The following is a 12,814-nucleotide window of genomic DNA, read 5'->3' on the forward strand; positions in this document are numbered from 1 at the left end:
TAAAATACGACCAGTGGTGAGCATAGAGAAGGAGAGGGTACAATTTTTGTGAGCTCTCTGGGTTTCACCTCCCAATTCTGAGACGGTTTGTGGGATGATCTTCAGGAAGGGATTGCTACTGATTAGCCCCATTTTGTCTAGTACCCTGTCTTTGTTTCTTTTCCCTCGTCTTTAGCTTTGTGTATGGTTTGGGAGTAAGCCTGTAATTAGGTAATTAATGTAGGCATTACCGAACTGCACTTATTTTGTAAGCCATCTCATGTTTGTATGTTAACTCTATAAGTATAAATGTTTAGAGAGTTATGAGCAATAGTTCCTGAGATTTGTCCTGCTGACTCAGGAGATTGTGTCATCTCAAAAAATCATGAGCCTTGTGTTTATTTTATCCAGTGCTTTCCCTTCAGAAAACTTCAGGTGCCAGAGCATCTGGGTTGGTGACTCCTATAGAAGTTCAGTGTTTGGATGCCTAAGGTCTTTCTTGTGTGTGTTCTCTTTTGGTAGTCCTTCACAGAAGTCAGCATTTCCTTGTCAGAAAACATGTTTCCTAACAGTATACCCCAGCATGTGTGAAACAAGAAACAGACACGCTGTAAATTCTTGTGTTCTGCCTTTGGGCAAAGCTGCGTGCTCACTCCCAAGCAGGAGGAGAGAAAGTGCGATGTCATTAAGCCACACGATCGAAGGGAATGTTTTGCAGTTGGACAATAGAATTAAAACCTCTTCCATTGCCATCTCAAAGAAATAGATAGACATCGCTGTGCATGAATGGTGATTTTATGAACAAAAGGGTGTACCTTCACTGACTTTATTATTTGTACTATTTGAATTATATGTTCCTCTTGGATAAATATAAACTCTTTATAGACTACCCATTTTGGCTTTAGATCTGAAGCATGTTTGGTTACATATTACTTTATTATGATATGGTTTTCCCAAGAAAGCAATTATGTTACTGGTTAATTGCTGATTAATTCTGCTTGGTGTGTGTCAACTGTGCAGAGAGACTGTGTCGGTACTGAATACCGCAACCGTTCCTGCTGCTTAGGAGTGCAACAAGTGTATTGCCAGGAAGCGTAACCGAATGAAACATGTCTTTTCTTGACCTGAGCTTTTTATCAGATTGATCCTCAGGGTTATACATTTTAACTGTTACTAAATGCATTATCTTAAATCTTCAGACACACCTCAGGCAGAAACAATGTTTTATGAATCTTTCTTTGAGGTATACTTCTTTTGGATTTAGTCTAAATTACTGCATGCCTTTAAAGTCTGAAACTCTTTATGAGTGGCGGAGTTCCAGGCAATTAATTAGAAATAAGAACTTAGGAATGGACTTGATGGCAGAGAAAACGTGAAGCCCTAAATCCATCTCTGGTTCTTGTTCTAAAATGTTTGGGTTTATTGGTTAAAATATTTAAGTTGTTCTGCACAATGACCTATAGAAATTCTGGACGTACAGTGTAACCATCAGCATTTCTTTAATTATAGTAGTATGTGGGGACAGAAGGATTTGTGTGAATTTAGACCCATAGCCTTCTCTCCAATGTAACAGTGCAGCGACAGTAACTTTACCCTGAAAGTACATACTCCTTTCCAATAAAAATCCTGCGGATTAAAACGGAGGTATGGTAATTAGTTCTTAATGTGGTTTACTAATAAAACTTAAATGAGAGCCTTCATTGAACAACGCGGTCACTGAGTAAACAAATGCTTTCTTCTTTACACCAAGAACAGGAAATATTTGTGCTTTGAATAAGGTTTTCCATTCATGTGGTAAAGGCTTTTTCTCCACCGTGATGTTAGAATTTTTGTTAGGTGTTCTAAAGTATGCTCAAAACCAGTTAAACCCAAATGTCAACAATATACCCTAAATAAATAAATAAACAACTCAGCACTGAAACAGTTGTTTCACCTTGGGATTATGTCCCGTATTTGAATCTCGCTTTGGGAATAAAACCTTCCACAGATATTAAGGACGAATCATGCAAATTTAAATGCCTTAAATTGTATGGAACTTCTGGGTTTGGTTGGGAAAATTTCCATCCTCCAAGGTAACCTTACCTAATCACATTATGAGGTTGGGGCTGGAGATGGTTACCGTTGCCTGGGCCTTTTTCTCATCTCTAACTCTCTTGTATTAAATATAAGCAGCTAGATATGTCACTAACTACACAGGTTATATTTTCCTGCAGCCTGAAGATGTGAAAAATGTGTATGAAAATAATTTGGGTGAACATTTTTACTTTTGAAGGACAATTCAAGTTAAGCATAATGCTCCCTGTTGACCATAGATGACTATCAGTGAACCAGAAAGAGTGACTTTGCTCTGCCTCCCCCAATTCACTCACCAAAACAGATAGCTTTTTAAGTAAGGAGGACAGTATAAACTCAGGAGCACTTGGGAGAGAGAGCAATTTAAGGGGCTTTGTTAGTAATGAGGACTGAATTTAGGGTCTGGATTGCACAGTGAGAAAACCAGAAATTGGCACTTAGCTGTGTACATGCAACTGATGCGGCTGATCTCGGGAGAGATTACGACAGCTAGTCTATGGCAGGCTGCAGCTGGTGGAGTGTTTGAGGTTTCTCTTTCAGCCTTAACTATTCTGTGGCCTTAATTTAATGCTTTCTGACAGACGGGGTGGGTGAGGGCACAGGGAGGGTGGTCCCTGCCTGACCCTGGGATGCCTGAACTCTGGGCTGAAAGTCTGCAGCAGATTAGTGTCCCAGATGTGACGCTGACCTAGGCAGGCTTTTCTCCTGACATGAGATAGCTGTTAGGTAGTTAGGGTCAGAATCCTGGTCCACCCTGGAGTCGTGTCCGTAAACATCTACCCCAGCTCAGAGGCGTATTTTCAGCTCTTGGTTTTTTGCTCAGCGCACTTCTGGGTTGTATGCAAGAAGTAATGTTAGGCAGAAAATGACTGGTGTGTTTCTTTCAGAACATTTCGATGAAAATAAAACTCTTTTATTATTGATTTTTTTTTTTCTGGAATATGTGGAGTTTTTTGCTGAAAAAGACCTAACTGTATTAAGCCAAGTATTCCAAGTATTTGCTTTTCTGAAGAAAAATTGAAAACCTTAAAAGAGATGTTTAAGATAAATATTTGTTCATTCCACAACTACACTTTTGAAAAGAAAAAAAAAAAATCAGAAAAAATCTTGATGGTTCCTAAGAAGACATCACGTCTACCTTTGAAGAACTTTTCTGTCAGACAAATATTTCAATATGTGTACATGATACACATTTGTGAAAGAAATACAAAGACCAGTGTAATTAGTAAGAAAGTAATAGTTCTTCTGATGATGCATACAGAATGCAGGGTCTCTGCTTTCTGTACACCCCTGGTGTTCTGGTACAAAAGTTCTCTCAAGTAAACTCAGCCAGTACTCAGTTTCACAACCATCACTTTTTGTTCTGAGTTAATCAGGAACATGGCAAGCTCATATAAATAAAATAACCACCCACAGGCTAGAAACTCTCTTAGATGCCGCAGTGCCAGGACAAAATCTTGTGTCAAATTTTTCCTCTCAATTTTGAGATTTCAGAATAGTGTTTTCTTCCGGTGACACCACCAGCTACATACACGAGGTATTGTGTAAGGCTGTGGCCTTATTCAAAGTAATTTATATGGCAAAATATCATTCCATAGTGCCTTTGAAATGAAAGATTAAGTTGAAGCTAGCTTTCGAGTCAGAAAAAATAAAATAATATTTTTCACTGACATTTCAGTGAAGAAGCATCACTGCAACAAGATAAAAAACCTGTTGCCATTTTTGTATATAAAAATAAACTCAGCATTTTGTTTTCTCAGGTTCCTTGGGATATATTTTCTAACAGGGATGCTATGGGGAGACTATGGATATAGTTTACTAACATTCATCATTCGCACAGGCAAGCATGAAGAACAAACCACAGCTGTTAACATCAAAGAAAGCAAAGCAAATAAAAAGGGAGAAAAACAGGAATAAGCAAGAAAGACTTCCAGGTTTCTGGAGATATTTTTCACTTGTAGAGAATCTAACTTCTTGGACCATTTGAGCTGTTTGCTTTTTCATCCTGTTTAATGCATTGTACATTATTATCTTGACCCTGCTTGTGAGCAGCTTGAGATGCAAGGCTCTATTAAGTTACAATTTTGTCTTGTTTTTTTAAGAAAAAAGACATATGCTGTGTTCAGTTCGTGCTGTAGGTGTAGGGATAATAGGAAATACAGAAGAGAGGAAGAAAAGTTGAAGCTGGGTAACCCAACGTTGGCAGATGTAAGCATTTTCTTTGTTCATGTGATGTCACCTGTTGACTAGAATAGGGCTTCTGTTAAATTAACAGGTGGAAAACACACGTCTTACCTGTATTAACTAACTTGATAATAAATTGAAAATTTGTTTGTTATATTCTTTGAAAGTCAGTATTCTGAGAAATGCTAAGAGATACAGTATGATGAAAAGAGCTCTGTAAAACCTCTCAACCTGCCCGATGAGTACAGATCACACTAATCAAACACCATAACCATAACCCATACTTTTGGTTGCAGAAGGCAGTGTCTTCATTTTGCATTTGAATGTGGTGTATTTTAAATAACTTCCATCTTTGGGAACCCTGATTTGATGTGGTGGTGGATTACAGTACATGTATTATTTTTTCTCTGTATTAGTGGAGTCAGACGTGTTCATATATGTCAGTGTGTTCTCTTAGAAAGATATTTCACCCAAGCTTTCAAGAAAGGTAGAGAGGATGCAGAAAGTAATTCATCATGAATAATAAAACAGCAGCAGCTTCTTTCTGCAGGTTTCATGAAAAGCAGGGAAGATTGTGTCTTGTTACATGCACTTATTTTTTGCAGCACAAAACACTTTTGGCATTTCGATGTAGGGCGGATATAGGGCTTTTGTTATCTGAGCCTCTGGCAGTTAGGAAATGTCAAGCAGAAAATGTACTTTGGCTGCAGGGGAAGAAGTCACCGAGGTGCCCCGGTGGTGCAGTATCTCTGCAGGCTTATTTGTGACATGGCAAACAGATGAACCCTGACAGCTGGGTCTTCCTTGCATGTCAGCAACAGTGAAAGCACCACAGATGATCCTCAAATAATGAGGCAAAATGGGGAAAATAGGTAGTAATATGGATATTCTCTTTCAGTTTCCTGTCAGCCTCTTTCTTGACTCCTTTTGCTAACAAGAAGTGGGTAGGAATTAGCAACGAAAGGGGAAGGAAGTATGTTTCAAAGTCGCAGGTTTCCTCATAATTATTGGAAGTGAATGGTGGACTCCCATTTTCATTAAAACTTGTCTAAATTACTCAGTTATCAGTGGCTGAAGGTGTCCTATGAGCATCCCCTCACACTACGAGAACGGAGTGAACAAGCCTATGTATAAATAAGAATCCAAGTGAAAATTAATTGTTCGCTTAAATCTGCAGTTTAGTGACTATTATTTACTATGCCTACTTTTATAACATTTTTTCTGTATTTCATTCCTTTGCTCTAATTTACTGCAGTAAATGATTTTCTTTCTATAAGTATTCTAAAAGTTGCATTATTTCCCAAGACAAATTAACAGGACAGCCATGGCAACTTATCAGGGTTGGTCCACAGTTATTGTAACTGGAGACCTGCAAAAGTAGACGTTAGCCTAGTTTAGCTTTCAGTTGTGTGATTTTGTGATTAAAGACTGCCAAAGAGAGAAAAACTTTATGCTTAAAACATTCAAATAACTGGAAACTTTGAGTACGTGCATGAAACTTTTGACGTTTTAAAAATGAACGCCTATAGTTTGGGATCAAGCCTGATAAAGGGCTGTTAAAATAGGAGATCTCTTGTAGGACATGAGCCCTTTCAAATTGTGTTATCATTCTTTGGGGCTGCAAGTACTCTGGAAACCAGACCACCCTGATGTAGATATTTAATTGTAGATACCTGCTTTAGCAACTAATTTTACACCTGGGACTACTTTTGTGCACATTTAAATGCGTAAGTGATTTGCCGAATTTGGCCCCACATTTGGGGAACTCAGTCATTGTTCATCATTGTTTGTAAGGCTGGCCGGAAAACAAGAATTCTGTTTATTTGGGGAAAAAAAAAGAGGGTTTGGAATTTCCGTTCAGCTTGGAGCAAACTAAGCTGTACAGATGCTCTTTGTGGAAAGTGAAGGAGGAAGAGGGAGGCAGCCTAAGCAATCGACTTACTCTATAAGCTAAAACAACAAATGGCTGGGTGGCTAGGGCAGCACTCACCTGGGATGTAGAATGGCATCTTTAAATCCCTGCTTCGGTTAATCACTACAATAGACAATCAAATCATATTTCATAATTTTCTGCTGAAGTTATTCTAGTGAGTTACTACAGTTAGCTAGTCACTGGATCAGAGAAAGGGGGCCCAACATGTCTAGGGGGTCTGCTCCTCTTCCTTCTGTCATTTCAGTTGGAAATGACTCTGTGATCCTTAGGGTCCTGGCCATTAAAATGTTTCCATATATCTCTGGGAAGTGAACAACTTGTGATTAATGAGATTTTCCTAAGATTTTTGTTAGTAGACTTTTGACCACTCCTAACAGTTTCTTCTTTTCTCTGTTTAAAAGGGGAGAGAGAAAGGTGGTACCTCTTCAACCAAGTTGTAATTAAAATGTGTAAGAAGTGTAGCTTCACTGCTGCTTTTCATTATTTATTTGTGCATCTGAGGAATATAAGTTGTCCTACAAGATGCGCCGGAAAGATGCGTAAGGGTTTGTTTTAGTTTTTTATTTTCTTCACTAAAGAAAGCAGAACAAACCTATTTTTTGAAGCGCTGTTATTGTTTAGGTAACCGACACTAAAAACCGATGGCAGGATGTGAGTTTCTAATCTTGGTGATGTCCCATTGTTTTGAGGGGAAGCTGGTTTTGAAGTAGCGCTTGTAAGCACAGCAGGTGCTGGGATCTTGTAGCAGCAGGCAGAACTATCACATGTTGGGACAAAAATACTCTCTTTTCTTGATGGGTACTGAGCTAATACTCCCATAGCCATTTCACTGACTAGCCCATATGCTGTGTGGAGTTTCTGAATTCTGGAGATATATACTGCTATTTAATGTATATGCTGCTATGATGTGAGTTTGTGTTGGTTCTGCAGTATTTGGATAAATATGCAGGTGTATGAAGGAGTAGAGGGAAGAAGCATCATCAAGCTGAAATGGATTTCTGAATCTTTGTCGGTCGGTCTGATATTTTGGGAATAAATTCTTATCAGATGGGAAAAATTGCTTTTGGCTGCTTCAGAAATGTGTTTACTTTCATAGTACGGTAATTCATGGTGATGGTAAGGCTAAGGGAAATAGTGATAGCTGAGAACAGTACAGAAGGTCTCTTGTGATGTCTTTCAGTCTTGCCATCAGAACAAAACTTCAGTGCATCCGTGTAAATTGGCATCCATCCATTGACTGCTAAGCACACTGAAGTGGGTGGTTTTCGGCCGTGCCCTTCTTGGAGAGACATGCAGGTACTCAGCAGCAGCTGGACTCCCCGGGAGCCCAACTTCAATGATATTTTGCAGATTTTTATCAACGAGGGTGGTCTTGATATGCACAGGCTCTGGTTGCTTCTTCCTGCCCTTCCTCTTTTGTTAATTGGTTTAGTGATTTGAACAAAGTGCAGAGATAAATTTCTGGTAATAATATTGTGCTGACAGTATTTTAATAAAGGTAATAAACTGTTTGTGCTTACACTGTTCTGGTCCTCTGTTAGTTGGGGTTCATGTGCTTATGAAACGCATGATGCAAAGTCAGGATGTGTATACAGTTTTCGCCTGTTCAAAATACCTTCTCTTTCCTAATATCAAAAGGCAATACTACATGGCACCCTGCATCTTAAGAGTTGCAATGCCAAAGCTTTACTTGTCCTGTGAAAGCATTAATGTTTATCTTATTCAACTTGAAGGTAGATAGGATAGAACGGGATGCAATATTTGAAAGCAAAAGCAAGGGCACAACTCCTTTCATTTTAATATTGGTTTCCATATGCTGATATTTTGTGGAATACAATCTTTCTGAAAAATGAAGTTATTTTTTTCAGAAGTATTCATGTTTGCCCCAGGGATGTCATCTCTGACAGAGATAATTTAACATCATCCATCCAAAGAGAGAGTGAGCACTGTTGTGTGGAAATGAAATAATAATTTCAGCCTACCCTGAAGTTCGGTGGTCAAATTATTCGAGGGCACCCAGGCACCCCTGAGAGCCCTCCAGCTCTTTAATGCCACAAACAGACTGGAGCGCCCAACCTCTGAGGAATGACTTCGTGTTAATAAATTCTTTACAACTGAGCAGATTGTAAAATAATTCTAATTTCTTGTAGATGTCAAAAAAATTTGAAAGTCTGTCTTGAGCTACTGAGGAATGTGGGATATACCTTCAGGCTTACCCTAGATGTGCAGAATCTAGGGGCAGCTCTAGTTTAAAATAGTACAGAAGAGGCAGGAAGAGGGATGTAAAGTTCTGAGTAGTTCAGATACCAAACTGGTTTAGCTGAACAGATGTTCAGCTGATTTGTATCCCCTTCATGCTGGAATGTGGCTGAACAGGATCAGGCAGGGACAAAGGCAAGTGACAGTGGAAGACTGGGGTGGGAGAAAAGAGAACAAGATAGATGGCAACAGAGGTTTCATCAAGACAGAATCTTCCTCCTGTCCACCACTGCACTTGGGTGACGGCGTTTATAATGCTTGGGGTTGCAGAGTGCTGAAGTAGCACCTCAGCCTATTTACAATCGAACGCCAAATCTCCTGTTTTAAAATAAATGCACCATATAATTTTTAGTTCTGTTTCTATACTTGCTTTGAAATGGTCACATCTGAGATGTGTTTTCTTTCCTTTTCTTTTTCACTTTAACATTGACAGGTTGAGCCATTGATCCAGAAAGGCCATGAGAATCTGGTGCACCATATTCTGCTTTACCAGTGCAGCAGCAATTTGAACGACAGTGTGCTGGACTACGGGCATGAGTGCTACCACCCCAACATGCCAGACTCTTTTCTTACGTGTGAGACTGTCATTTTTGCTTGGGCCATTGGAGGAGAGGTAAGATGAATGGCTGTCTATCATGGTTCATCAATGGGACTTTAGGAGGGTTTCTGTCGTAATTAAGTTCTTCCTAGTATATTAGTGATGACATAATCCGTCTGGTTTTAAGGGTGCACAATCACAGTCTCGAAACACCTCACCAGTAAGTCCTCAACTTCTTGTTGGCCTCTTAAGTATGAAATGCAATGAACTTCCTGAGTGGCAAGCTAAAAGTAATGAAAATTGGATAGAAAGAGTTGATGCATTAGGGGAAGAAGATGACTTGGGAGCATGGAAGTCTGTTGCCGCATCAGGTTGGCCCATCTGATGTGGAAATACACCACCTCCAGCAGCAACCAGTATCTGTAGGTGGCTGCATGAAAGACACGGAGGCAAGATTTTCCAGATGAAGTTAGACATAGATTTAATTCATTTTCTGCCTTACCAGGACCTGGGTACAGTGTTGCTCCATTCAGGCATATCATACTGCAGTTTCCTACCCAGCCCAAAGAGACATCATTTCAATGTAGGAGTGATCCTGTGTCCGTGCAGAGCCATCAAAAGGACCACTTTGCTTATGGCAATGGGACATATCTACAGAAAACAGTCTCTGATGTCTTGTTGACCCCAGGCTGTGTTTTCAGCTTATTTCATATGTTCATTTAGGCTGTAGTTAATGCTTTCAGATGACATAAGGCAGCATTACTGCCAAAAGAAGAATCCCACCCCCTCTTTACTCCCTGGATTCACTGTGTGCCCACAGACACAATGGTGTGGGCACAGGGAGAGTCTGGGGTGATGATGGTTTCTGGAGCCTTCATTTGCCAGCCTGCAGTCCAAAACTGTCTTCGAGTGCTGCAGTGTGAGGAAACCAGAGTTGCTACATGGACCCATCAGAGTTTAATCCACTATAAGCATTATCCCTGATGCATGCGTTTTGCACTTTCGCCATCAGCTATGCGCTGACCTAGTATTCATACTTTCAACTGTCTTAATCTAAGTGGAATAAAAAACTCATAAATAAGTTATAATTTGACAAGCACTATGGAGGCTTTTGCAAGGATGATCCCATTGTTAAAGATCTATAGAGAGCAATCTGGCAGATATGAGTTACATTCAGGTTTACTGGAGTGCTCACAGTGCTGTAGTTTACCCTTACGTAGAATGGAAGTGATAATATTTATACACTAAGATTAATTCATTAATGTCCATCAAGCATGAGAAAGTTGGGATCTGCAATTGCACATTTCAGAAAGTTAGGAACTCAGACTGCACATTAAAATATTAGCTATATACTGCAAAATTATGCAGATTCATTCCTATAAAAGCGAATTTAGTAAATGAGTTCGCTTAGAAGATTTTGACTTGAATCAGGAGTGAGCTTTTGAAGTAGATCTCCCAGTTGTTCCCACTTACCAAGCTCTGTTTGGCATCACAAGTGGTTTGAGAACTTGCACAGCTTCCTTTGGGATGAAGTTAAATGGAATGTGTGGGGGTGAACCCAGCACCTCCCAGTAGCATCTGGGGTTCCGACCACAGCTTGTCCAAAGGAGCATTGTTTGGGGACAGTGGGTCCAGCACAAGCTGTTGCACTGTACAGAGCTATTTCTTTTGCATTACATGGCTTGCAAATGTAAATGTAGTCATGAAGATCATCTTTGTTTTTCAAACCATTTTAGTTAGAATGCAGTGATTTGTTCAGGAAAAACAATCCAATTATGTACAACCTCAGTATTCCCTGGAAATTACTGCTTTTAGAAACCGAGAACATTTCAAATGTAGATTCAGTTTTTCATAAGGGTTTTATTGTCAGTCTAACTGCTTGATGATGCAAAGTTTATACATTTAAAATGGAATTTTCCTTTCCACTCAAGCAATAAGTGCAGGATAAATAATCATAAGATCACAGGATAGCACAGGTTAGAAGGGACCTCAGGAAGTCTCTAGTCCAGCCTCCTACTCAAAACAGGGTGAAGTCAGACCAGCTTGCTCAAGCCTTTATGCTCTAGCAAGCATAGTATCTACTATTTTATGTTGACATAGTTATTTAGTGTATTAGGTATATAATAAATGTATTACACCACAACGACAAGTTCAGAACATTTTAAAAGAAATTACCATTGTAAATTTTATCATTAATATGATAGTATCATTTCAGAAAAATAGAGTATTTATAAAAAGAAATGAGCTCTTAACCATGGAAAAAATACCTGAACTTTGTATGTGTGTGTTGATTTCCAGGGCTTCACCTACCCTCCTCATGTTGGCTTATCCATTGGCACCGCAGCTGACCCTCAGTTTGTTCTTATGGAGGTGCATTATGACAATCCATCATACACAGAAGGTTTGTACCCTCATGCTCTTTAAAACATGCAAGATGGGTAAATGTACCAGACACAAGTGCTTCTCACTGCGTTGCACGGCAGAGCAAATACAAAGCTGAAGCTTATTTTTCCCTGCGCAATAGTTCCTGGTTCCCAGTGTTTTTCTCACTGCACTCCAAACGTTAACCTGAAATCAGAGGGAGATTTAGATATACAACGAATTGTGGACCAGGTGAATAGATCTCCTTTTATCACCACATTCTTCACGTTATCTCTCTCTCCTTTCCTTTTGATGGGAAATTCAATCAGACTGAGAGGGAGCAGAACAGCACCCGGACTTTGAGACCACAACACAGGGAAACAAGCCTTTTATTATTTTTTTTAAACATTTTTTTAAGACATCTGCCTGAACTCTGGGCATTTTTTGAAGGTGAAGTGTAGGCTCAGGTTGCTAGACCATTCACTGAGTAAAAGCAGTTTATCTTGAAATATAAGCTGTTCATTTATAATGATGTTTTTTAATCTTCTTTCTAAAATTCACTTACATTTAGAAGAAGCAAAAGGAAGAAGCCAGGGAGCCACAGAAAATCTAGGGAACTTGGACTTTTGGAAAGATACTTCTTTGTTCTGAAACAAATTTTATTGAGCTGGAGCATCTGAGAATATTCTAGTGATTGCTATATAAGAACTGAGTAAAATCCAGTGCAGCGCAGTTTACTGGCCTTTCTTTACACTCCCATGTATTTAAATAAAATCCTCTGTGTGGGTCATGGTGTTCTGTCTTACTGTTATTCCCTCTTTGTGTTGTTCTAGATGAACTACCTCAAAATTATTTTATTTAGTGGCAGACTCTTGCCATTCAGGAAGCATATTTGCATGGGGTTCAGTAAACTTCATTTGCATCCTTGATGTTGCATGCTTTCCCATCAAATGTTGCCTGGAAGCCTAAGAAGTTGCATGCAGAAAAATTATTTCCAAATTGGGTGTGTCCCTAAATTCACAGTTTTATTTTAATCAACTGTGCTGTGTTATACCATTGTTTTAGTTCAAGTAGCACATACAAAAACTGGGACTCAATGATGCTTCATTTCTTTTTTAAGCAGTGAGGACAGTTATGCCTTGATGGGACAGTCCCAGGTGAACACAGGATCTTGCCAAATACCTGGGAAAATTCAGACAGCATAGGCAGAGCACGGGAATCTCTAATCCAGGTCCTGTTTCTCTCCTGTGAAATACACAGTATATGAATGTGCCATGAGTGTGAGCGAGCAGACCTGGGTCTTCCATCTGCTTCCGGTGGGGGCACATGAGTCCTCCTGACACAACACCAGACCTGCCTCCGAGTCACTTTTGTTTTCCGGTTCTGGGATCTGCATTTTCCCAGCCTGGGTCTCGCGGTGTAAAGCTGCATTGCTAGCTTCACGTTGTGATCTGGGGTAATGTTTTCCTAAGTGACTCAATCAGTAG

At 39.6% G+C, this 12,814-nt stretch overlaps 1 protein-coding gene across 1 annotated transcript in view; it reads left to right on the top strand.

Moving 5' to 3' along the window:
• Positions 1 to 12,814, top strand: part of MOXD1 (monooxygenase DBH like 1) — a 50,136-nt gene that overhangs the window by 21,076 nt on the left and 16,246 nt on the right. The window contains exons 5-6 of the mRNA XM_075446719.1: positions 8,862 to 9,041; positions 11,265 to 11,367. Of these exons, the coding sequence (XP_075302834.1) occupies positions 8,862 to 9,041; positions 11,265 to 11,367 (283 nt within the window). The remainder of the gene's footprint in view (positions 1 to 8,861; positions 9,042 to 11,264; positions 11,368 to 12,814) is intronic.

The sequence above is a fragment of the Opisthocomus hoazin genome, chromosome 2, assembly GCF_030867145.1.
Source record: "Opisthocomus hoazin isolate bOpiHoa1 chromosome 2, bOpiHoa1.hap1, whole genome shotgun sequence".
Taxonomy (NCBI): Eukaryota; Metazoa; Chordata; class Aves; order Opisthocomiformes; family Opisthocomidae; genus Opisthocomus; species Opisthocomus hoazin.